The 27,545-nt window shown below is 42.6% G+C and overlaps 2 protein-coding genes across 7 annotated transcripts; one reads left to right on the top strand and one right to left on the bottom strand.

Annotated features, from left to right (window-relative positions):
* Positions 1-2,097: 2,097 nt before the first annotated feature.
* LOC110534752 (uncharacterized) lies at positions 2,098-22,474 on the bottom strand. 6 transcript variants are annotated; one of them, XR_016483937.1, is made up of 4 exons: positions 11,468-14,422; positions 9,474-9,610; positions 6,679-8,015; positions 2,098-3,505 (listed from the first exon to the last, which is right to left on the bottom strand). XR_016483937.1 is itself a non-coding variant. In XM_090187879.1 (4 exons), exons 1-4 carry the CDS (start codon positions 21,427-21,429, stop codon positions 2,270-2,272), a joined length of 1,872 nt encoding a protein of 623 aa, XP_090044005.1. In that variant the 5' UTR covers positions 21,430-21,586; the 3' UTR covers positions 2,098-2,269. The 6 variants fall into 6 exon arrangements, 5 of the variants coding, with proteins under 5 accessions (XP_090044005.1, XP_090044006.1, XP_090044004.1 ...); XM_090187879.1 differs by lacking the exon at positions 11,468-14,422 and adding an exon at positions 21,132-21,586 and having other exon boundaries at positions 7,815-8,015; XM_090187880.1 differs by having other exon boundaries at positions 7,815-8,012.
* Positions 22,446-26,649, top strand: LOC110534805 (uncharacterized). Its single transcript, XM_036933910.2, has 4 exons — positions 22,446-22,928; positions 23,013-23,116; positions 23,225-23,288; positions 23,490-26,649. Exons 1-4 carry the CDS (start codon positions 22,619-22,621, stop codon positions 24,581-24,583), a joined length of 1,572 nt encoding a protein of 523 aa, XP_036789805.2. The 5' UTR covers positions 22,446-22,618; the 3' UTR covers positions 24,584-26,649.
* The last annotated feature ends 896 nt before the right edge of the window (positions 26,650-27,545 follow it).

Consider the following 27,545-nt stretch of genomic DNA (forward strand, 5'->3'; position numbering starts at 1 on the left):
CCTCAGGTGCCCATGAGGCCGATTTTGTGAATAGGAAATCCTTTCACAGCATTAATGTTCAGGTGAACATAACTTTTTGATATTGTCCATTGACGAACACTCTGCATTGCCAGTGATGTGCATTGATTGGTGTAATATTCCTCATCTTATGATTTCAGATGGTCTGCAATGCTGACTGTGTGATCAGCAATGTTGTGGCAAAATGGCCTGGCTCAGTCCATGACTCCAGAATCTTTCGGGCCTCTGAAATCTATCAGTGCCTATCACAAGGTAAGCCACACAACCCCTATTTATAACCATCATGGCTGTGTCAAGAATATCACTGTGTTTATGAGGTAGTAATGATGAGATTTTGTGTTGACAGGTGAATTCTCTGGTGTGTTGCTGGGAGACAGGGGGTATGGCTGCCAGCCTTTTCTCCTGACACTTTTCACAGACCCCCAGGAAGCACAGCAGGCCTACAACCATGCCCATGCCAGGACCAGGGCCAGAGTTGAAATGACCTTTGGCCTCCTGAAGGCACGCTTTCACTGCCTTCACAAATTAAGGGTCAGCCCTGTTAGGGCATGTGATATTACTGTGGCTTGTGCTGTCCTCCACAATGTGGCCTGCCTGAGGAAGGAGAGGGCCCCCAGAGTGCCACCAGCCATGGACTGGGACAATCCGGCAATCTTCCCTGATGACGACAGTGGTCGGCTGCTGAGGGACCAATATGTGTTGAATTATTTTAGTTAGTATGTGTGCTTTCAATTTTGGTTAAATATGTCCTGCGGTGGCAGAGGAATTGGGGTTTTTTTGGGTTAGTTTTTTGACGAATTTGGCCTCTTATGATGTTTGTGCGGTATACTGTGTGTAATACAAGGCTGCAGGGAGGCTACTGCATCCATTCATTTGTCTGTTCAGTTGATGTGTATGGATTTGTCCTGCATTTATTTTAGTGTGCAGACATGCAGGGTGTGTTATACACATTCAAAGGTCTGTATATGTATCATTTTGTATAATATGCTTAGATTCTGTGCTTTCCATCTTGTAGAGTCACTGTGACTTCAGTTTTGAAAGGAGCTGATGGTTTACCTGCTTTGTTTTGTCCTTATTCAATAAAGGAACATAATGTTACACATTGTGTTTTTATATTCATATGGAATGTGTATTTGTTTATATGACAGAGTACTAGGGCCACACTGAAGAAAAAGGATAAAGTCATAAATTTATGAGGCTGGTTCTTTCTGCAGAAAAGCTACATATTGTTTTTACAGTTTTGATACTTATGACAATGTGATACTTAATATTCTGGCACATCAGCATGTCTTTGTTTATGAAACCATACTGAAGTACAATTTCACGAAATGCCCCACATCTGTCATTTTAACAACTGTCCTCCTTTAAAACAACTGGTTACAATATTATGACTTGTGTTTTTTTCCCCTCTGTGGCCCTAATATTCTAGCATTTTATATATAGCCTTATAGTCTATGGGAAACTGTAAATTATCTAATGATAGCAACATCATCTAAAAATCATTTTTTATCCAAAATCATTGAAATTAATGATCACAAACGTTTAAATAACAGTGGGTCTAGTTATATGTGATAACAATGTATAGTGAGCAGTGAAATAACTATTGGTTTCCATTTGTGGTGACTGCTGACTGACATTAGGGATGAGATTAAATAGATCCTGGAATTTAGCCTGGTCTGGAGCAGGCTAGCTCCACAGAATAAATCTCCATGGTAATTTATACCATAACATATCCTCCTGCCCCCTATCCATCTTTAGTGCAACCGGATTACGGATCAATTGAGCCAGGATCACCAAGATATCCTGGCTTAATCCCTTATCCTAGTTTTGTGCAACAGGCCCCTGGAGTCACTTTTATTGTAAATAAGAATAGAATGTGTTTCTAAACACGTCCACATTAATATGGATGCTACCATGATTGCAGATAATCATGAATGAAATCGTGAATAATGATGAGTGAGTGTTTTCGGCATAAAAATCAGAAATATGACCAAAGTGCTGGAGTACAGAGCCAAAACAACAACAAAATGTGTCACTGTCCAAATACTTTTGGACCCAAATGTATATCAAATGACAGCGTTTTCACGAATTTGATTATTTACTCTTGAATCCCATAAAAAAAAGCAAGGTACATGATCCAGGAAGTAGGCAGGACTTTCACAGCGTGTTGCTATAAAACGAACTGACATAATGCTAATCCATAGCTTTTTTTTTATTTTTTACATAGAATCTCTTGATTCTGTGTCGCTTCTCAATGATGAAGCTTCTGATGTCTATTCAGATTGCTGGAGTGGGAGAACCTGCGCCCGCACTGTGCACAACTGAAGGGCTTCTCCCCAGTGTGGACGTTCTGGTGCACTTGGAGCTTGCTGGGGGACACAAAGCTCTTCTCACACAACATGCAGGCGAACGCCCGCTTCCTGGTGTGGATGGTCATGTGATGCTGTAAGTCGCTCTCGTGGATAAACTTTTTATGGCAGCTCGGGCAACCGTACGGTCGTTCTATGGTGCCAGGTCTAAAGTGTGAGGCGAAATTACTGGAGTGAGAGAAAGTTGTGGCGCTTGGTCTAAAATAGCCGTCAGGAAGTGAGGCAGGAACTGGTTGTTGAACTCCTCTTCCTGGTATTTCAGAGTGTCTATGGAAGCTTGCCAATGAAGACCAACTATCTTTGTTGGCCTCACTTGCATTTCCTGTGTCAAGATGAATGCCTGTATTTTTCTCTGTAGGATGGAAACCAGGTGCTACCAAAAGCGTTGTGTTGTCTCTCATCGATTTGGGGTGAATCATTGGTGCATTTCTGTTAAACCCTCCCACTCCCTGTTTATTTCCAGTCCCATTGTCCTGTGGTGTAGTAGTTGTAGCCACCTGACCCCACTCGAAACCTCTATCTACCTGCTGGCCAGTGGACACAGAGTCAATCACTATCACATGTTCTGATGAAGAATGGAATGACTTGGGGGAAAACCTGTGGTTTTCTAACCCTACACTTCTCATTTCTATGTCTGAGCTAGTCTGTGTTTCTGGGCCCACTGGGCCACTCCCTAGGTCCATTACTTTAGTGTGAGCAGCTGAGGCGCCATCATCATTCACTACTACCTCTCTCCACACCTGGTTTAAAGAATCTCTTAGGAGATTGAGGTCCCCGTTCATGTCACACTTTGTGTCCAGACTCTGTCTCTCTGCTTTGGGTTCAAATCCTGTGTGCTGTTGGGGTCCCTGGTTCACAGTCCCTGTTTCTGATTGGAGGAGGATGGCGTCAGATCCACTGACCTCCATAGCGGTGTTGTTGTAGTTGTTGTTGTAGATGTTGCCTCTGGGCTGGAAGGCGCAGTCCTCTGTGGTGGCTGCAGCCGGTTGGGTGGTTAGTTCTCTGCTGCCCTCCACTGTTCTAGCTGGGTGGCTGATCCTAGAGTCCTGGTCATCTGCTTCCCCCTCATCCTTGATGATCAGCAGGTCTGGTTCCCCTTCCTCTGTCTCTGCTGACTGCTGATGGGGTTAAGTGGGAGAGATGAGTGAGTGAGACAGAGCATACACTATCTACTGAATGGAGATATGGGCATGACATGGGATTTAGTGAAATTCATAGTAGTTGTCTTGTTGTTATTGTGTTATAATCTGTGGAGTAGTGGAGGGTAAACTCCACCTTCTGTATTTTGCTTAAACCATCATAAAATACATTGGCTAGAAGTAAATTAATCGACTAATACCAATATAATTAAGCAATAAGCCCTGAGGGGGTGTGGTATGTGGCCAATATACCACGGCTAATGGCTGTTCTTACCAAGACGCAATGCAGAGTGCCTGGACACAGCCCTTAGCCATACATCACAAACCCCTGAGGTGCGTTATTGCTATTATAAGTTACCAACTAGAGCAGTAAAAATAAATATGTTTTGTCATACCCGTGGTATACAAATTCATATACCAAGGCTGTCAGCCAATCAGCATTCAGGGCTCGAACCATCCAGTTTATAACTTAAGATATATCTTAAATGAACGCGTTTTCATGAATTTGATTATATAACTCTTGAATCCCATTCAAAAGCAGCGAGGGACATGATCCAGGAAGTAGGCAGTACTTTCAAAGCAGTCTTATTTGTCACATGCGTCGAATACAACGGGTGAAGACGTCACCTTGAAATGCTTACTTACGAGCCCTTCCCAATGATGAAGAATTTAAAATAATAATAATAATAATGTAAATACAAAACAAATAATAAAAATAGTGTATTGCTATAACCTAACTGACAAACCTAATCCATACTTTTTTCCCCATAGGAATCTCTTGCTACTGTGTCTAGGGCTGGCACAATTACCGTAGAACCCTGTAACCGATGGCTATGGATGAAGACCGTCATAACCGTTTTTATACAGTACCAGTCAAAAGTTTGGACAAACCCACTCATTCAAGGGCTTTTCTTTATTTTTTACTATTTTCTACATTGTAGAATAATAGTGAAGACATCAAAAGTATGAACTAACACCTATGGAATCATGTGGTATTTTTTTTTTTTTTACCAAATCAAAATATATTTGAGATCTGATATTTATCAAAAGTAGCCAACCTTTGCCTTGATGACAGCTTTGCACACTCTTGGCACTCTCTCTCTCTCTCATGAGGTAGTCACCTGGAATGCATTTCAATTGACAGGTGTGCCTTGTTAAAGGTTCATTTGTGGAATTTCTTTCCTTCTTAATGCGTTTGAGCCAATCATTGTGGTGGTATACAGAAGATAGCCCTATTTGGTAAAAGACCAAGTCCGTATTATGGCAAGAACAGCTCCAATAAGCAAAGAGAAACGACAGTCCATCATTACTTTAAGACATGAAGGTCAGTCAATCAGGAAAATGTCAAGAACTTTGAAAGTGCAGTCGCAAAAATGGAACGCCACAGCAAAGGAAGACCCAGAGGTACCTCTGCTGCAGAGGAGAAGTTCGTTAGAGTTACTAGCCTCAGAAATGCTTCAGAGTTCAAGTAACAGACATCTCAACATCAACTGTTCAGAGGAGACTGCGTGAATCAGACCTTCATGGTCGAATTTCTGCAAAGAAACCACTACTAAAGGACACCAATAATAAGACGACTCTTGCTTGGACGAGAAACATGAGCAATGGAAATTAGACGGATGGAAATCTGTCCTTTGGTCCGATGAGTCCAAATTTTATGATCTCCGCATGTGTGGTTCCCACAGTGAAGCATGGAGGAGGTGGTGTGATGGTGCTTTGCTGGTGACACAGTCTGTGATTTATTTAGAATTCAAAGCACACTTAACCAGCATGGCTACCACAGCATTTTGCAGCTATACGCCATCCCATCTGGCTTGCGCTTAGTGGGACTATCATTTGTTTTTCAACAGGACAATGACCTAACAAACCTCCAGGCTGTGTAAGGGACATTTGACCAAGAAGGAGAGTGATGGAGTGCTGAATCAGATGACCTGGCCCCCACAATCACCTGACCTCAACCCAATAAAGATGGTTTGGGGTGAGTTGGACTGCAGAGTGAAGGGAAAGCAGCCAACAAGTGTTCAGCATATGTGGGAACTCCTTCAAGACTGTTGAAAAAGCATTCCATGTGAAGCTGTTTGAGAGAATGACAAGTGTGCACAGCTGTCATCAAGGTGGCTACTTTGAAGAATCTCAAATAACATATTTTGATTTGTTGAACACGTTGATTACTACATGATTCCATGTGTATTATTTCATAGTTTTGATGTCTACACTATTATTCTACAATGTAGAAAATAGTAAAATAAAGAAAAACCCTTGAATGAGAAGATCTGTCCAAACTTTTGACTGGTACTGTATACAATAATGATATTTTTGGGGGGAAGCAACAGCTGACTGAAAATGGGAAGGCCGGGTATTTGTGTAGTTGAGTCCGTTTCTGCCATATAATTAGGAATTAGAACACAAGAATGGACATGAAAGGTCTTATAACAGTATAAAAGGTCAGCCATTTTGTTCAGGGAGTTTGTCAACCACGGTCAGCCAGTGTGCTGCGATATTTATTAGCTAGCCAGCCAGTTTAAGTTGAATGATATCCAATAATTGTTCAAATGAACTGCCAATATGCCAACATTCCATACAAACAGTGCAGTCAATCCACAGCCATACACTGGCTGAAAACAGCTGATGATAGATAGGTCTTATACAAGTTGTAAATGCAATAAGTACTGATATTGTATCATATTACAACACTCACAGCTTTCCAAGAAAACAAACCGTGAGACATTTATGGTCTGTTTATATATATTTTAGAGACTATTTATACAGAAAATGTGTATAAAACCTGTATAAACTGTATTTATAATTTCATGACAATATTTTAGGTTAACAATCATTATATTTCTGATATATCACGTCTTACTTTTATAATTCATAAAAGCAGAAAATGCATCACCTCTGCCTCTACTGCCATCCGTTCCAATTAGACCGGATTGGATTTCTCCCTGACCACAATGGCTGCCATTCTCACTCCATTCTAGAACTGAGTGTTTATGACATAGCCCCTCTAGTAATTTAATAGGATCTCTATGGTTTCTGCTGTAACATGGTCTCTCTGAAGTGATGAAACTTTGTTGCTCCTTGCTGAAACAAGTCAGGAGCTGAGGAGAAAATGTGAGTATTTTACAATTCAAACAGTTATAACCAATTACCGTCATCCAAAATTCCTTGACAGTCACAGCCCTATCTGTGTCAGTTCTCAATGATGAAGCTTCTGATGTCTTTTCAGATTGCTGGAGTGGGAGAACCTGCGCCCAAAATGTGCACAACTGAAGGGCTTCTCCACAACTGTGGACATTCTGGTGCATTTTGGAGATGGCTGGCGCACACAAAGCTCTTCTCACACAACGTGCAGGAGAATGATCGCTTTCTGGTGTGGATGGCCACATGCCGCCGCAAGTCACTCTTGGACAAACTTCCTATGGCAGTTCGGGCAACCTTAAGGTCGTTCTACATTGCCAGGTCTAATATCTGTGGCAAGATTACTTGAGTAAGAGGAAGTTGTGGAGCTTGGTCTAAAATGGCTGACAGGAAGTGAGGTATGAGCTAGTTGTTGAGCTCCTCTTCCTGGTATTTCAGAGTGTCAATGGAGGCTTAATAACTAGCTTTGTTGGCCTCGCCTACATTTCTTGTGTCAAGATGGGTGGCTGTATTTAAAGAGTCTCCTAAGGCGTCTGCATGCTTCCCAGTCGAAAACAGTTCGGTTGAGATCATGCATATATTAGGACAACATTATGTGACAATTTTGTCCGTTTTGGACTTCGGTGAGGTTTTTTTTCAGCCGTTTGAGCGGAAGTCTACGCCCCTACGTTGGTGATTGGTCAACAATAGGGATTCTTCAATAAAGTAATTGTTGTCATTCAAGAGAGACGACACGTTTTCATGCACATTTTTTCATTTAAAACTACTGCACCAAACATTTTAGTTAGATGTAAAATTGCAAATTGAAATGAAGATTTCTTGAGTTATCTTAGTTTCATTCAGACCATTTTGAGGAGGTATAGGCTGGCTACGGTGTTTATAAATGGACAAACAGTACAATTGCCGCATTTTTCTTGTTTTTTAAGCGAAGGTCTTTTAAGGGAGTATGCAAGCACACTCGTTCGGTTCGGCTAGGCACCAGCTGAACTGAAGCATGCTGATGAGGAGATTGAGGTCCCTGTTCATGTCACACTTTGTGTCCAGACTATGTCTCTCTGCTATGGAGTTCAAATTCCGTGTGTTGCTGGGGTCCCTGGTTCACAGTCCCTGTTTCTGATTGGAGGAGGACGGCATCAGATCCACTGACCTCCATAGCGGTGTTGTAGTTGTTGTTGCCTCTGGCGAAGGCGAAGTCCTCTGTGGTGGCTGCAGCCGGTTGGGTGGTTAGTTCTCTGCTGCCCTCCACTGTTCTAGCTGGGTGGCTGATCCTAGAGTCCTGGTCATCAGCTTCTCCCTCCACCTTGATGATCAGCAGGTCTGGTTGCCCTTCCTCTGTCTCTGCTGACTGCTGATGGGGTTAAGTGGGAGAGATGAGTGAGTGAGACAGAGCATACACTATCTACTGAATGGAGATATGGGCATGACATGGGATTTAGTGAAATTCATAGTAGTTGTCTTGTTGTTATTGTGTTATAATCAGTGGTGTAGTGGAGGGTAAACTCCAACTTCTGTATTTTACACATGCGTTTACAAACCTTTGGTGCAAAAATGCATTGAAAGTATAGGTGATAAGAGTTTACCCACCTATTTTTACCACTACATCACTAGTTATAATGTGCTGGTATATACACGTCTATTCAGACATAACCTCATCCCCAGGCGGAAGTGTCTGGTGTGCGAGACTAAAACAGACAAGTCTGTGACCGTTTGAAATCGTCTGTTAAAATTGGGACTTCACATACATCGGAAGTTCACATACACCTTAGCCAAATACATTTAACCTCAGTTTCACAATTCCTGACATTTAATCCAAGTAAAAATTCAGATCACCACTTAATTTTAAGAATGTTAAGGTTTACTTTGGGCACATCAGTCATCCAAAATTACAAACATTAACCAGTCTCCAAAACAGGTTAAATTCCCGACTGATGTCTTGAGTTGTTCAATATATCCACATAATTTCCCCTCCTCATGAAGCCATCTATTTTGTGAAGTGCACCAGTCCCTCCTGCAGCAAAGCACCCCCACAACATGCTGCTGCCACCCTGTGCTTCACGGTTGGGATGGTGTTCTTTGGTTGGCAAGCCTCCCCCTTTTTTCTCCTCCAAACATAACGATGGTCATTATGGCCAAACAGTTCTATTTTTGTTACATCAGACCAGAGATTATTTCTCCAAAAAGTATGATCTTTGTCCAATGTGCAGTTGCACTTTTCACACCAAAGTACGTTCATCTCTAGGAGACAGAACGCGTCTCCTTCCTGAGTGGTATGACGGCTGCATGGTCCCATGGTGTTTATACTTGCATACTATTGTTTGTACAGATGAACGTGGTACCTTCAGGCATTTAGAAATTGCTCCCAAGGATGAACCAGACTTGTGGAGGTCTACAAAAATGTTCTGAGGTCTTGGCTGATTTCTTTCGATTTTCCCATGATGTCAAGCAAAGAGGCACTGAGTTTGAAGGTAGGCCAGGTACACCTCCAATTGACTCAAATGATGTCAATTAGCCTATCAGAAGCTTCTAAAGCCATGACCTCAATTTTTTTAATTTTCCAAGCTGTTTAAAGGCACAGTCAACTTAGTGTATGTAAACTTCTGCCCCACTGGAATTGTGATACAGTGAATTATAAGTGAAATAATCTGTAAACAATTGTTGGAAAAATGACTTGTGTCATGCACAAAATAGATGTCCTAACCGACTTGCCAAAACTATAGTTTGTTAACAAGAAATTTGTGGAGTCGTTGAAAAACAAGTTTTAATGACTCCAACATAAGTGTATGTAAACTTCCGACTTCAACTGTACCTCATCACTTGTAGCATCCATATGCTTTGATGGAGAGACATCGTCTTGGTCCACGTCTATGGGCTGTCTGTCTCTTTGAATGCTGCTGTTCCCAAAACTCCTGTTGGAAAGTCTGGCTCTGCTTTGCCAAGTAGGTCCTGGAAATAAAGGAGAGGTTCATTTGACCCCATCCATCAATGGTGTTTTATAAAGAACAAAACAAGCATAATACGTTCATGACGTGTGTAATGTGTATATAGAGCTAGAGGGATCCTAGCTGTGTTGACAGTACAAAGTAAGCATGCTGGGCCCTAAATGTTTTGACATGACATAAATCATGGATGTTCACTGCTCAAAAAAATAAAGGGAACACTAAAATAACACATCCTAGATCTGAATTAATGAAATATTCTTATTAAATACTTTTTTCTTTACATAGTTGAATGTGCTGACAACAAAATCACACAAAAATTATCAATGGAAATCCAATTTATCAAACCGTGGAGGTCTGGATTTGGAGTCACACTCAAAATTAAAGTGGAAAACCACACTACAGGCTAATCCAACTTTGATGTAATGTCCTTAAAACAAGTCAAAATGAGGCTCAGTAGTGTGTGTGGCCTCCACGTGCCTGTATGACCTCCCTACAACGCCTGGGCATGCTCCTGATGAGGTGGCGGATGGTCTCCTGAGGGATCTCCTCCCAGACCTGGACTAAAGCATCCGCCAACTCCTGGACAGTCTGTGGTGCATCGTGGCGTTGGTGGATGGAGCGAGACATGATGTCCCAGATGTGCTAAATTTGATTCAGGTCTGGGGAACGGGCGGGCCAGACCATAGCATCAATGCCTTCCTCTTGCAGGAACTGCTGACACACTCCAGCCACATGAGGTCTAGCATTGTCTTGCATTAGGAGGAACCCAGGGCCAACCGCACCAGCATATGGTCTCACAAGGGGTCTGAGGATCTCATCTCGGTACCTAATGGCAGTCAGGCTACCTCTGACGAGCACATGGAGGGCTGTGCGGCCCCCCAAAGAAATGCCACCCCACACCATGACTGACCCACTGCCAAACCGGTCATGCTGGAGGATGTTGCAGGCAGCAGAACGTTCTCCACGGCGTCTCCAGACTGTCACGTCTGTCACATGTGCTCAGTGTGAACCTGCTTTCATCTGTGAAGAACACAGGGCGCCAGTGGCGAATTTGCCAATCTTGGTGTTCTCTGGCAAACGAAAAACGTCCTGCACGGGGTTGGGCTGTAAGCACAACCCCCACCTGTGGACATCGGGCCCTCATACCACCCTGGAGTCTGTTTCTGACCGTTTGAGCAGACACATGCACATTTGTGGCCTGCTGGAGGTCATTTTGCAGGGCTCTGGCAGTGCTCATCCTTGCACAAAGGCGGAGGTAGCGGTCCTGCTGCTGGGTTGTTGCCCTCCTACGGCCTCCTCCACATCTCCTGATGTACTCGCCTGTCTCCTGGTAGCGCCTCCATGCTCTGGACACTACGCTGACAGACACAGCAAACCTTCTTGCCATAGCTCGCATTGATGTTCCGTCCTGGATGAGCTGCACTACCTGAGCCACTTGTGTGGGTTGTAGACTCCGTCTCATGCTACCACTAGAGTGAAAGCACCGCCAGCATTCAAAAGTGACCAAAACATCAGCCAGGAAGCATAGGAACTGAGAAGTGGTCCCCACCTGCAGAACCACTCCTTTATTGGGGGTGTGTTGCTAATTGCCTATAATTTCCACCTGCTGTCTATTCCATTTGCACAACAGCATGTGAAATTTATTGTCAATCAATGTTGCTTCCTAAGTGGACAGTTTGATTTCACAGAAGTGTGATTGACTTGGAGTTACATTGTGTTGTTAAAGTGTTCCCTTTATTTTTTTGAGCAGTGTATTATGCTTGCTTTGAACTTTGTAAAACACAATTGATGGATGGGATCAATTGAAGATTCATGTAATTTAGTCTATGTGCACACTGTCAAATTCATCATCATCACCAACCTGTCGTTGCAGTCTCTCGATGGTTGTGTCTGTTTAGGAGGCGTATTCCATGAAAGCGATTTTGGACGGACCCCTCTGACAACTTTGTTCTCTCAGCTCGAAACCTCGCGATCTGAAGTTCCATCAATTTCATTTTCCTCCGGAGAAATTCGTTCTCCTTGTGGCTTTGGGACATCTCCATGTGTACAACCGCATAGCCATCGTCAACAACTTTGCAGATTTCGGTTACAGCCGCGTTGGCTAGCACCTCCATGATTGAGGCTATCTGCGCCTGGAACTCGACCACGGAACCCGACATTGTCCCCCGACGCTTTTGGCCCCTTTTCAATATAAAAACAGTCTTTATGTTTTCTATATTATGACGATATATAGTTGTCTAGCAAGCTATTCAAACAAATACAATAATATCAGAGACTGAACATCGATAGCTAGCTAGCTTTGTTTGTAACGTTAGCTTGCTGTTGAGATGATTTTTTTCCTGTTCCTCATCACTTTCATGTGATCATATGCGCCACCTACTGTACAGGAGTGCTCCACCACAACAATGTTGTAGCTATTATAAACATGATATTTGCTTTAAACAATATTTAAAAATTGTAAAAAGCATTACACTATTTGTGGTATTTCTATTATAAATAGTAAACAGTAAATATATCTTGTTGAGAGGCAAAGGGACATTTCAATTCTTAATTACTGTACTTTGGTTCACCACTGCATCAATATAAATTCATAAGGATGTTTAGACTGTTCACCTGTAATAACTCACACATTATTAAAACACTCTGGACCAAGCATCAAGCTAGTTGACCTAAATACACAACCACTACACACAGAGAGTAGTGTTAAATGTGGAATCCAATCAAACTCAAAAACACACAGACCCAGTTTTCATATGAAAACCCCAGAAGTGTGGAGTCATTCCACTTACAACTATGGTCAGGAGTTTTTCACTGGTCTGACCACAGGGAAAAAATCCTGGCCTTGTCAATCATTGCGCCAGGTGGAGTAGTGTGAAGTTGCCCCTAGAAGCTGATCTCGGGTCCGTTTTAGATTTTTTTTCCAACTAAATTAAAGTTAGGATTGGGGTTAGGATTCCTTTCCTTCGATCTGCCTGATTTCATTTGGATGTAATGTGAGAATATATATAGGTAGGGTCAATATATATTTAGGGTTAATCTACAGTCTATATGATCAATATACACTACCAGTCAAACTACATGATTCCATGTGTATTATTTCATAGTTTTGATGTCTTCACTATTATTCTACAATGTAGAAAATAGTAAAAATAAAGAAGAATCCTTGAATGAGTTGGTGTTCTAAAACTTTTGTCCGGTAGTGTATATATTTAGGGTCAATATTCAGGTAACTGCCAAAATAAAGGAAACACCAACATAAAGTGTCTTAATAGGGTTTTGGGCCGCCACGATCCAGAACAGCTTCAATGCACCTTGGCATAGATTCTACAAGTGTCTGGAACTCTATTGGAGCACTATTCTTCCACGATAAATTCCATTATTTTGGCGTTTTGTTGATGGTGGTGAAAAATGTTCTCTCAGGCGCCACCCCAGAATCTTCCATAAGTGCTCAATTGGGTTGAGATCTGGTGACTGAGACGGCCAAGGCATATGGTTTATATCGTTTTCATGGTCATCAAACCATTCAGTGACCACTTCTGCCCTGTGGATGGGGGCATTATCATCCTATGGTAGCATAGCCATGGTAGCCAAAATAATAGCCTGCCCAGCATTTTTATACAGGACCCTAAGCATGATGGCATGTTAATAGCTTAATTAAATCAGGAACCACACCGTTGTAGTAGCACCTGCTTTCAATATGCTTTGTATCACTCATTTACTCAAGTGTTTTTTTGGGAGTTACCTGTATATTTAAGATCAATCTCTATAGGGAAAATAAGCACCATGGAATTATTTGGAAAATATTATTTATTGATGGAATTATAGGAATGAATGAATAAACAGCAACAGCCATTGGTCAAATTGGTACAGAAGAACATAACTTTTTCAGTCTCACAGAGGAATTTCAGTATCTGCTATAACTTTAGTGTGACGCACACAGTATTATTAGAAGAACACAACCATGATCAACCTTAACAGTCAATGTGAGTGATGCTGTTGGCCTTAAAGAAGCCAAGAAAACGTAACAGTCTTTGTAGATAATGTAAATATGAACCACATTGTATTGTAGACGTATGAGACCAGGGCAAACATCCTGCAGACATACGACTATGTTAGAACCAATGACGTTTGAACTCATGATATTGCTATAACAGCTTTTTTTCAATAGGAATCTCTTGTTCCATGTCAGTTCTCAATGATGAAGCTTCTGATGTCTTTTCAGATTGCCAGAGTGGGAGAACCTGCGCCCGCACTGTGCACAACTGAAGGGCTTCTCCCCAGTGTGGACGTTCTGGTGCACTTGGAGCTTGCTAGGGGACACAAAGCTCTTCTCGCACAAGGTGCAGGCGTATCCCCGCTTTCTGGTGTGGATGACCACGTGCTGCTGCAAGTCGCTCTTGTGGACAAACGTCTTATGGCAGCTTGGGCAACCGTACGGTCGTTCTACGGTGCCAGGTGTAACGTCTGTGGCGAGATTACTGGAGTGAGAGGAAGTTGTTGCGCTCGGTCTAAAATGGCCAACAGGAAATGAGGAATGAGCTGGTTCTTGAGTTCCTCTTCCTGGTATTTCAGAGTGTCTATGGAGGCTTGCCAACGAGTGCCAACTAAATTTGTTGGCCTCACCTGCATTTCCTATGCCAAAATGCATGCCTGTATTTTTCTCTGTGTGCCGGAAGCTGGGTGAAACCAATTGCATAGTGTCTCTCATCGAATCGGGGTGTACGGGGCGAATCGTTGGTGCATTCCCCTCAAACACTCCCACTCCCTGCCTATTTCCAGTCCCATTGATATGTGGTTTAGTAGCTGTACCCACCTGACCCCACTCAAAATCTCTATCTACCTGCTGCCCACTGGATACAGAGTCAATCACTATCACATGTTCTGATGATGAATGGAACGACTTGGGGGAAAACCTGTGGTTTTCTAACCCTACACTTCTCATTTCTATGTCTGAGCTATTCTGTGTTTCTAGGCCCACTGGGCCACTCCCTAGGTCCATTACTTTAGTGTGAGCAGCAGAGGTGCCATCGTTAGTCGCTACTGCCTCTCTCCACACCTGGTTTAAAGAATCTCTTAGGAGATTGAAGTCCCCGTTCATGTCACACTTTGTGTCCAGACTCGGTCTCTCTGCTCTGGGTTCAAATCCTGTGTGCTGCTGAGGTCCCTGGTTCACATTCCCTGTTTCTGATTGGAGGAGGACGACATCAGATCCACTGACCTCCATAGCTGTGTGGATGTAGTTGTTGTTGCCTCTGGGGCCACTGGACTGGATGGTGATGTCCTCTGTTGTGGCTGCAGCAAGTTGGGTGGTTAGTTCTCTGCTGCCCTCCACTGTTCTGTCTGGGTGGCTGTTCCTAGAGTCCTGGTCATCTGCTTCTCCCTCCACCTTGATGATCAGCAGGTCTGGTTGCCCTTCCTCTGTCTCTCCTGACTGCTGATGGGGTTAAGTGGGAGAGATGAGTGAGTGAGACGGAGCATACACTATCTACTGATATGGACATGACAATCGATTTTGTGAAATGTATTGTGTTCTTATCAGTGGAGAACTGGAGGGTATACTTGTATTTTGCGGAAAAATCTTTAAAAGACTTTGGGTAACAGTAAATTTAATCCACTTATACAAATATAATTGTGCATATACACTATATATACAAAAGTATGTGGACACCCCTTCAAATTAGTGGATTTGGCTATTTCTGCCACACCCGTTGCTGACAGGTGTATAAAATCAAGGACACCGCCATGTAATCTCCAGAGACAAACATTCGCAGTAGAATGGCTTTACTGAAGAGCTCAGTGACTTTCAACGTGGCACCGTAATAGGATGCCACCTTTCCAACAAATCGGTTCATCAGTGGCCTCCTGAGTGGCGCAGTGTTCTAAGGCACTGCATCGCAGTGCTAGCTGTGCCACTAGAGATTCTGGGTTAGAGTCCAGGCTCTGTCACAGACGGCTGCAACCGGGAGACCCATGGGGCAGCGCACAATTGGCCCAGCACCGTCTGGATTACGGGAGGGTTTGGTGTACGGTGTTTCCTCCAACACATTGGTGCGGCTGGGTTGGTTGGGTTGTGTTTCAGAGGACGGCGGCTCACGACCTTTGCCTCTCCCGAGTCTGTAACTACCAATTGGGTAAAAAATGTTTACATGTTTTATTTCATTTTTCTATTTTAAATCAGTTTGTTTTAATTTATGCCCTGCTAGAGCTGCCCCGGTCAACTGCAAGTGCTGTTATGATTCTAGATGATTCTGTGTTTCCAAATTTGTGGCAACAGTTTGGGGAAGGACCTTTCCTGTTTCAGCATGACAATGTCCCCATGCACAAAGCGACGTCCATACAGAAATAGTTTGTCGAGATCGGCATGGATGAACTTGACTGGCCTGCAAAGAGCCCTGACCTCAACCCCATCGAACACCTTTGGGATGAATTGGAACGCCGACTTCGAGCCAAGCCTAATCACCCAACATCAGTGCCCGACTTCACTAATGCTCTTGTGGCTAAATGAAAGCAAGTCCCCGCAGCAATGTTCCAACATCTTATGGAAAGCCTTTCCAGAAGAGTGGAGGCTGTTATAGCAGCAAAGGGGGGACCAACTAAATATTAATGCCCATGATTTTGGAATGAGATGCTCGACGAGCAGGTGTCCACATACTTTTGGTAATGAGTGTATATTAAAAGACAGCGTTTATATGAATTTGATTTCATACCCTTGAATCCCATTTAAAAACAGCAAGGGACATGATCCAGGAAGTAGGCAGGACTTTCAAGTCACATGTGCCAAATACAATGGGTGTAGATTTGGGATATATTAAATCAGATCCACTTTAGCCGACATCCACATAGTGGTTATTTTGGCGTGTCGGAGGAAGAACTGCGTTAAGAGCTGTCAAATCCACAAGAAGCTCCTGGCATTATACCTAAAGCGTATATCGCCATTGGATGCACAGAGTTAGATTAAGAGAAATCCCATGCAGCCTAGTTTACAAGTTGGAACACTGGAATGTGAGATGTAATCCACACCTTGATTAGGCTGATAGAAATCCTCATTATTTTGTTTAACAGCCTACACTTTCACGTTCCGAACTTCTAACGCAAGTGGGGCGGATGTGGCTTTGTGACAATGATAGCAAGACCAGCTGCTCACCGATTTGACGGCTACAACTCCAACATCGTTCCACCTTGAACACGGCCAGGTTAACCAGCCAGGTTAACGCTTGATCTGATTGAATCCTGTCCTTTACTATGAAACATTTGCTTACGAGCCCTTCCCAACGACGCAGAGTAAAAATATATATTTAAAAAATACAAATATATATAAATACAAAAAAATAATACAAATAAATAAATGACAATAAAAATAATGTATTGCTATAACCTAACTGACATGAAGGTTATCCATAGATTGTTTTACATAGGAATCTCTTGCTACTGTGTCCTGGGATGGCACAATTACCGTACAACCCTGTAACAGATGGCTATGGATGAAGACCGTCATGAAAATGTAATAAACCATAAAAATAGTGTATTGCTATAACCTAACTGACAAACCTAATCCATACTTTTTTCCCCATAGGAATCTCTTGCTACTGTGTCCTGGGCTGGCACAATTACCGTAGAACCCTGTAACCGATGGCTATGGATGAAGACCGTCATGAAAAGTAAATGAACCGTCATAACCGCAAAAACATGTCAATTAACGTTTTTTTTGCGGATCGAACAGCTGACAGAAAACGGGACGGTCGGGCATTCGTGTGGCCGAGTCCGTTTCTGCCATAGAATTAGGAATTAGAACACAAGAATGGACATGAAAGGTCTTATAACAGTATTAAAGTCAGCCATTTTGTTCAGTGAGTTGGTCAGCCATGGTCAGCCAGTGTGCTGCGATAAGATATTGTGTAAAATAATACATTGAAGATTATCTGCACAGTATATTTATTAGCTAGCCAGCCAGTTTAGGTTGAATGATTTCCAGTAATTGTTCAAATGAACTGCCAATATGGCAACATTCCATACAAACAGTGCAGTCAATCCACAGCCATACACTGGCTGACATCAGTTGATGATAGATAGGTCTTATACAAGTTGTAAATGCAAAAGTACTGATATTGTATCATATTACAACACTCACAGCTTTCAAAGAAAACAAACAGTGAGACATTTATGGTCCGTTTAGATATAATATAGAGACTATTTATACAGAAAATGTGTATAAAACCTGTATAAACTGTATTTATAATTTTATGCCAATATTTTAGGTTAACAATCATTCTATTACACAATCTCTGATATCACATGCCTTACTTGAATTGTTCTGCATAAGTAAAACAGAGAAATACAGTACATGCAGTAGAGGTCAATGGAATTCGACCAAAACAATGGGAATGCCATTGAAACGTGTGGGTGAAAGATGCCGTAGAGGAAAGATCCTGAATCTCCTTGTTGCCGCCCAGCTAAATTAGCCTACATTTAGGCTATTGTTTATGTGTGTATTTCACACTATGTTGAGGTAAAAAATCAGAGTATAATGGTTGTATGGATGTCAACCCCAATATATGTTCATGTTATCTTCATCATTCAACTGCATTACAGTTAAAAACTACCACCAACGATTGCTCTGTGCTAGCGATGCTAACAGTTTATTCGAACGGGAGTTAGCATTTAGCAGTCACTTCTTCTAAATCTGAAAAGGGACTACTTCGAAATGTTATGCAGCGAAAACAGCCAAATATATCCAAATGGGACTTTAGTAACCACATTGTGGACCTGTTACAATACATCAATCATGACGGATTTGTATTTCATTTTTTTACCCCTTATTCTCCCCAGTTGGTAGTTACAGTCTTGTCCCATCGCTGCAACTCCTGTATGGACTAGGGAGAGGCGAAGGTCGAGAGCCGTGTGTGCTCCGAAACACGACACCGCCAAACCACACTGCTTCTTGTCACACTGCTCGCTTAACCTGGAAGCCAGACGCACTAATGTGGAGGTGCATTGCGCATGGCCCGCCACAGGAGTCGCTAGAGTGCGATGGGAAAAGGACAACCCGGCTGTCCCCTAACCCGGAAGACCCTGGGCCAAATGTCCCCTGCCTCATGGGTCTGGGATCGAACCAGAATCTGATGTGACACAGCTAGCACTGCGAAGCAGTGCCTTAGACTGCTGCTCCACTCTAGAAGCACAATCATGACGGATTTGTGAATATCCACTTTGTTAGTTAAGATTTGTTGAACTTGCGCCAATCTGGCATCCTTCTTCTATTCCCCGCGGTCTGCATTCCACTGACCTCTTTACCGCATCTATGAATCACCTCTGCCTCTACTGCCATTCATTCCAATTAGACTGGTTTGGATTTTTCCCTGTCTAAAATGGCTGACATTTTCACCCCACTCTAGAACTTTTGAGTGTTTATGACATAGCCCCTCTAGTAATTTAATAGGATCTCCATGGTTTCTGCTGTAACATGGACTCTCCAACATGATGAAACTTTGTTGCTCCTTGCTGAAATAATTCAGGAGCGGAGGAAAGAAGAAAATGTTTGTCTTTTGCAATTCAAACGGTTATAATGGTGACCAAGGTTATTAGGCTGATCAATTACCACCATCCAAAACTCCATGACGGTCACAGCCTTTGTCTCAATGATGAAGCTTCTGATGTCTTTTCAGATTGCTGGAGTGGGAGAACCTGCGCCCGCACTGTGCACAACTGAAGGGCTTCTCCCCAGTGTGGACGTTCAGGTGCATTTGGAGATGGCTGGCGCACACAAAGCTCTTCTCACACAAGGTGCAGGAGAATGATCGCTTTCTGGTGTGGATGGCCACATGCCGCCGCAAGTCACTCTCGTGGACAAACTTCTTATGGCATGTTGGGCAACCATACGGTCGTTCTATGGTGCCAGGTGTAATGTCTGTGGCAAGATTATTCGAGTGACAGGAAGTTGTGGTGCTTGGTCTAAAATGGCAGAAAGGAAGTGAGGCATGAGCTGGTTGTTGAGCTCCTCTTCCTGGTATTTCAGAGTGTCTATGGAAGCTTGCCAACGAACACCAACTATCTTTGTTGGCCTCACCTGCATTTCCTGTGTCAAGATGCATGCCTGTATTTATCTCTGAGGGCCGGAATCCGGGTGAAACCAATTGCATAGTGTTGTCTCTCATCGATTCGGGGTGAACGGGGCGAATCATTGGTGCGTTCCTCTCAAACACTCCCACTCCCTGCCTATTTCCAGTCCCATTGACCTGTTGTGTAGTAGCTGTACCCACCTGACGCCACTCTAAATCTCTATCTACCTGCTCGCCACTGGATACAGAGTCAATCACTATCACATTTTCTGATGAAGAATGGAACGACTTGGGGGAAAACCTGTGGTTTTCTAGCCCTACACTTCTCATTTCTATGTCTGAGCTAGTCTGTGTTTCTGGGCCCACTGGGCCACTCCCTAGGTCCATTACTTTAGTGTGAGCAGCAGAGGCGCCACCATCAGTCGCTACTACCTCTCTCCACACCTGGTTTAAAGAATCTCTTAGGAGATTGAGGTCCCTGTTCATGTCACACTTAGTGTCCAAACTCTGTCTCTCTGCTCTGGATTCAAATCCTGTGTGTTGCTGGGGTCCCTGGTTCACATTCCCTGTTTCTGATTGGAGGAGGACGGCGTCAGATCCACTGACCTCCATAGCGGTGTTGTAGTTGTTGTTGCCTCTAGGGCCACTGAGCTGGAAGGCGGGGTCCTCTGTGGTGGCTGCAGCCGGTTGGGTGGTTAGTTCTCTGCTGCCCTCCACTGTTCTAGCTGGGTGGCTGATCCTAGAGTCCTGGTCATCTGCTTCCCCCTCATCTTTGATGATTAGCAGGTCTGGTTCCCCTTCCTCTGTCTCTGCTGACTGCTGATGGGGTTAAGTGGGAGAGATGAGTGAGTGAGACGGAGCATACACTATCTACTGAATGGAGATATGGGCATGACATGGGATTTAGTGAAATTCATAGTAGTTGTCTTGTTGTTATTGTGTTATAATCAGTGGTGTAGTGGAGGGTAAACTCCACCGTCTGTATGTTACACATGCCTTAGGGATAGGGACTGTTACTTTACTCACCGCAAACGGCAATCACTTTTTACTTGCCTATTTTTTACCACTACATCACTAGTTATAATGTGCTGGTATATACACGTCTATTCAGGCATAACCTCATCCCCAGGCGGAAGGAAGTGTCTGGTGTCTGAGACTAAAACAGACATAAGTCTGTGACAGTCTAAAATCGTCTGTTAAAATTGGAACTTACCTCATCACTTGTAGCATCCATATGCTTTGATGGAGAGACATCCTCTTGGTCCACGTCTATGGGCTGTCTGTCTCTTTGAATGCTGCTGTTCCCAAAACTCCTGTTGGAAAGTCTGTTTCTGCTTTGCCAAGTAGGTCCTGGAAATAAAGGGGGAGGTTCATTTGACCCCATCCATCAATGGTGTTTTACAAAGTACCAAACAACGATTTAGCGATTTAGACTATCTGCACACTGTCACATTCATCATCACCACCAACCTGTCATTGCCTTCTCTCGATGGTTGTGTCTGTTTAGGAGGCGTATTCCATGGAAGCGATTGTGGACGGACCCCTCTGAAAGCTTTATTCTCTCAGCCCGAAACCTCGCGATCTGAAATTCCATCAATTTCAATTTCCTCCGGAGAAAGTCGTTGTCCTTGTGGCTTTGGGAAATCTCCAGATGTACAACAGCATAGCCATCGTCAACAATTTTGCAGATTTCGGCTACAGCCGCGTTGGCTAACACCTCCATGATTGAGGCTATCTGCGCCTGGAACTCGACCACGGAACCCGACATTGTCCCCCGACGCTTTTGGCCCCTTTTCAACGAAACAGTTTTTATGTTTTCTATGTTATGATAATTTACAGTTATCTAGCTAGCTATTAAAATAAAGAGAATCATATCAGAAACTACACATCGCTGGCTAGCTTTGTTTTTAGCTGGTGAGATTATGTTTCCTTTTGCTGGATGGTAGAGTTGAAAGTTGGACACCGCCACCTACTGTACAGGAGTGTTCCACAATAACAACAATGTTGTAGCTATGTAATAAACTACAGGTTCTCTGGCGTAAACCATGTTTCATGATAAAAACAGCAATAACAACAGTATGACTGACATTAAATAGATATTAATTCCATCCATCACATCTCTATAATTTTCTTGTAGCCGATCAGTCTAATAGTACATATATATTGTTGAGATGCAAATTTAAATTGTAATGATTAAATACCGTTCTTTGGTTTGCCACTGCACCAAAACATATTGAATCACATTTTTATTTCTCACATGCGCCCAATACAATCTTTCCGTGAAATGTTTACATGGAAGCAAATTCATAGGGATGTTTAAAATCTTCAGCCGTCATAATTTATACATTATCAATCCACTCAGTCCCATTAGCTATTTATGCTATTTATGCTATATTCAAATATTTTTCTCTTTAAACTGTTAGCAAGCGTTTACTTAAGAGTACATTCTCAGTGTGTTTTTTCAGTTAGTTTGGAGACAAGTATTAACCCTGAGTCTACTCTTCGATTTACTTTTATTGAAGGCATTGATTAATTCCTTTGAACGTCATATTGTATGATGATTGTGTATTTTTGTACTTGAACTAAATAGTAAATAATCATTGTTGAAGGAAAATGTGTGTGTTTGATTTAATTCACTGCTTTGTTATAAGTCAAAGAAGGCTGATTTGTAAAACATTTGATTCCTTTAAGTAGCAGCTACGATACAGTAGGTGGCAATGTTGAAACTAACATAAATATTGTGTGTTGCAACCTTTATTTTGGAAAAATATCGAGGAAGTAGCCGACAACCTTTTGTTTCCGGAACAAAAACAAACGAAATAGAGATGTGTTCGAAACATACCGCTTATCTATGGTGTGACGTCTCAGGACATTAACTGAACACTGCATTGCAAATGAGCTAGTAGGACTATAATACAAGTGTTTAACATATAAATAGTACCAATCCAAGGAAGGGCATGTCCAATACCGTTGTCTTTCATGCTCAGCTAGCCTCCATCATTGAGGTTTTGGCGAATGCAGCCGTTGCCGAAATCTGCAAACTTGTAGATGATGGCCATGCTGCTTTACGTTTGGAAATTTCCCATAGCCAGAAAGAAATTGATAACCTGCGGAGGAAGCTGGTTTTGACAAAATTCCAGAATTCTCGACGGAGCGCAGAGAGATTTGGAGCCCTGCGACGCACAGTTCACAGGCGAGTGGACCCGGATCATGTTGCCCGGGAGAGAGAGAGCTTCGTAGAAAAGGCAAAAAGCAGACTTGGATATTGTAGGTCTTTTTTAAACTAATTTTTAACATATTAAAAATGACGTGTAATGTAACGTTTATGAAGGGTTCTCTTTTCTGGTGCAGTGGAAAATCGTTTTGCCTACAGTGAAGGGGGCAAATGTATGCAGGATGTCACCAACCGGAGAGACGCAGGACGCACAGCGACAGACCAGGATGGGGCCATGCAGGTCAATTGTCATAGACAGGGTCAAATTGATTATTTGTGTTTTCATATTTCAAATGTTGGTGAGGATATATTCATAATAAAACATTTTCTGGTGAATACAAAAACACAGATGGCAGATATGCAAGAGGCACCTCATATCAAAATGGAAAATCTTGACACCAGCATAACCGAAGGTATTACACACTAGATTTCTGAAAACTTTTGGTATTGTTCAAGTCTATGCAATTTACACTTTATGTTGAGTAAAGCCTTCAATGTTTATTGCAGTATTTGATTAACTTCTTAGTCATTACCAATAACTAATAAATAAGGCAAAGAAGAATCCGTCTCCACTACAGGAAGCTGATGCTGTGCTTTACGTTGACTCATTTCAGAGATTGTCCAACCAGTCAGTGAGAGCAGTGAGAAGATCATTGTAGCAGAACCAGGTTCTTCATCATCTACTGAACCCACAGACCTTCTGGACCAGCAGGACAACAGACACAGAGCTCCAGACACCTCACTCAATATAGAACCTGAAAACCAGACGTTCCAGCATCCAGCGTCACAATACAGCAGAGCAAGACAGGACCATCAGGTTGCTGAGGGTGTGACCTGGGAAACTGACCATCAACCTATAGAATACAGCCTGTCCCATTGGACAGAGAACCAAGAGACTGACAACCCAACTGTGAATGCTCCTCACAATGCAGGGCCAGACTCCAAGAGGCTGTCTGAACATCCAGAGAGGAGAGGGGTGCCTGGTAACTCTGGGGTCTGCATGTCTGCTTCAGGCTCTCTGGACTGGGTGCCTGATGTGGTGATGGTGGACTCAGTTCCCATTAAAGTGGAGGCAGATATGAGTTCAGAATGGAGCATAACTGGCCAAGAGGTGGCATCTGGAGACATCTGTTCAGAAAGCAGGCAGCTTGTGGACAACAGAGGAAGAGGGGGAATGGAGTCTGGACAGACAAAGTGTCCCCCTGACACTCAACATGCAGAGCAAGGGACAACTGTAGGATCAAGGTCCAAGTTGCCAGATTTCAGTGGACTGTCCAACCGAAACAGATTTTCATCCCCAAGGGTTACCCTCCACCAGGTTCCCCAAAGAGGGAAGCCAGCCCCCTTCCCAAATTTCAACAGAGGCTCCACTTCTTCATCGAAAGGCATAGAAAAGCAGCCGCAACAGCTGATGTCTCACTCCACCCAGAGGCAGCTCCGGTGCAGCCTCTGTGGAAAGCCCTTCCCTCAGCCGGCATACCTAAGGAGGCACATGCGGGTCCATACGGGGGAGAAACCGTACGGCTGCAGCCACTGCACCAAGCGCTTCTCCCACAGCCACCAGCTGAAGATGCATGAGAGAGTCCACACAGGAGAGAAACCATTTCACTGTGTCTACTGTGGGAAGTGCTTCACCCAGTCCGGCCACATGAAGAGGCACCTCCTCGTCCACACTGGCGGCAGGCCACAGGACATTGTGCTGCCCTGAGTGTACCAAGGTGAAGTTTCCCCTAGGTACAGATCTAGAATCAGCTTCCTCTTCCCCAATCCTAACCTTAAGCATTAGTGGAAAAAAATATACTAAACTGACCGAAGATCAGCTTCTAGGGGTAACTTCACACTACTCCACCTGGCATAATGATAAGTAGGGCCAGTAGTTTTTCCTCACCATGTGATCAGACCAGGAAAAACTCCTCTCTAGTTGTAAGGGGACTGGCTCCACACTACTGGAGTTTTCATATGAACACTGGGTCCATGTGTTTTTAACAGTTTGGATTAGAGGTCGACCAATAATGATTTTTCAATACTGATACCGATTATTGGAGGCCAAAAAAAGCTGATACCGATGAATCGGACGATTTATATATATATATATATATATATATATATATATATGAAATAATGACAATTACAACAATACTGAATGAACAATGAACACTTTTATTTTAACTTAATATAATATTTCAATAAAATAAATGTAGTCTCTTATAAATAATGGACATGTTCAATTTGGATTAAATAATGCAAAAACAAGGTGTTGGAGAAGAAAGTAAAAGTGCAATATGTGCCATGTAAAAAAGCTAACGTTTAAGTTCCTTGCTCAGAACATGAGAACATATGAAAGCTGGTGGTTCCTTTTAACATGAGTCTTCAATATTCCCAGGTAAAAAGTATTAGGTTGTAGTTATTATAGGACTATTTCTCTCTATACCATTTGTATTTCATATACCTTTGACTATTGGATGTTGTAATAGGTACTTTAGTATTGCCAGCCTAATCTCGGGAGTTGATAGGCTTGAAGTCATAAACAGCGCAATGCTTAAAGCAAAGGGCTGTTTGAAAGAATGCTTACAAGCCTGCTGCTGCCTACCACCGCTCAGTCAGACTGCTCTATCAAATCATAGACTTAATTATAATATAATAACACACAGAAATATGACCCATAGGTCATTAATATGGTACAATCCAGAAACTATAATTTCTAAAACAAAACGTTTATTCTTTCAGTGAAATACGGGACCGTTCTGTATTTTATCTAACGGGTGGCATCCATAAGTCTAAATATTGCTGTTACATTGCACAACCTTCAATGTTATGTCATAATTACGTAAAATTCTGGCAAATTAGTTCGCAACGAGCCAGGTGGCCCAAACTGCTGCATATACCCTGACTCTGTTGCACAGAACGCAAGAGAAGTGACACAATGTCCCTAGTTAAAATAAATTCATGTTAGCAGGCAATATTAACTAAATATGCAGGTTTAAAAATATATACTTGTGTATTGATTTTAAGAAAGGCGTTGATGTTTATGTTTAGGTACACATTGGTGCAATCAATGACAGTGCTTTTTTCGCAAATGCGCTTGTTAAATCACCTGTTTAGCGAAGTAGGCTATGATTCAATGATAAATTAACAGGCACCGCATCGATTATATGCAACGCAGGACAAGCTAGATAAACTATTAATATCATCAACCATGTGTCGTTAACTAGGGATTATGTTAAGATTTATAGTTTTTTTATAAGATACTTTTCATGCTAGCTAGCACCTTACCTTGGCTCCTTGCTGCACTCGCATAACAGGTAGTCAGCCTGCCACAAAGTCTCCTCGTGGAGTGCAATGTAATCGGCCATGATCGGTGTGCAAAAATGCCGATTACCAATTGTTATGAAAACTTGAAATCGGCCCTAATGAATCGGCCATTCCAATTAATCGGTCGACCTCTAGTTTGGATAGTTACCACATTGAACACTACCCTCTGTGTGTAGTGGTTGTGTTTTCAGTTCAGCTGGCTTGATGCTTGGTCCAGAGTGGACTGATAATCCATAACTTATAACAGGTGAAGATTTTAAAAATCATTGGTGCAGTACAGTAATTTATTTGAATTGTATTAATTATTTATTTAACCAGGTGAGTTGACTGAGAATACATTGTGATTTACAGCAACGTCCTGGGGTAAATTACAATACATAGAACTAGTTAAAAGCCATAGTTAACACGCAGAAATATAAGCAAGCAAAGAAAGAAATTCAATAAAGATCGATCTCATAAGAATTCCAATTTCCTTTTGCTTCTCAACAATATTGATGTACTATAAGACTGATAGGCTACAAGAAAATGATAGAGATGTGATGGAATTAATATATATTTAGTGTCTGTCCTCATACAATAAATTAGGCTAATGTAATTGAATAATAATAATTGATTGGATTTATATAGTGCTTTTCTACCAACTGAGGTACTCAAAGTGCTTTACATAGTAAGGGAGAAACTCACCTCATCCACCTCCAAGGTGATGCACAGTGACCCTTTTTGTGCCAGAACGCTTACCAAACAGCAGCTAGAAAGGTGAGGAGTGATATATGCCATTTGGGGAGATGATTAGGTGGCCACGAGGGTATGAGGGCCAGATTAGGATTTTAGCCAGGACACCGGGGTGAACACGCCTACTCTTACGATAAGTGCCATGGGATTTTTAATGACCCCAGAGAGTCTGAACACCCGTTTAACATCCCATCCCGAAAGACAGCACCATTCGTAGGGCAATATCCCCTCTACTGCCCTGGGGATCTCCTTAGACCAGAGGGGGGTGCACTCTACTGGCTTTACATCACCACTGCCAGCAGCACCTGGTCTCCCATCCTGGAACCATCCCTGCTTAGCTTCAGAGGCAAACCAGCAATGGGATGCTGCTGGTATCAAGCTGAAGGCATGAATCAAATGGTTGTTTACTGAAACTCCCCAAGTCTTTCCAATCAATGTAATACATGTTAAACAATAGCCTGCCTTTCTGTGGTCAACTAGATGATAATTGTAAACACTGTTGTGATTTGAGACAAGCTTGGGGACTCGTCTTTAAAAATCGTAAATCCTATGTGAAATCCGTATTACATACCTGAACAATTGCTGTTCTTGAGTGGTAAAAATACCGTAAATCCTATGTGAATGCA

The sequence above is a fragment of the Oncorhynchus mykiss genome, chromosome 10 (assembly GCF_057628025.1).
Source record: "Oncorhynchus mykiss isolate SJ-2025 chromosome 10, ASM5762802v1, whole genome shotgun sequence".
Taxonomy (NCBI): Eukaryota; Metazoa; Chordata; class Actinopteri; order Salmoniformes; family Salmonidae; genus Oncorhynchus; species Oncorhynchus mykiss.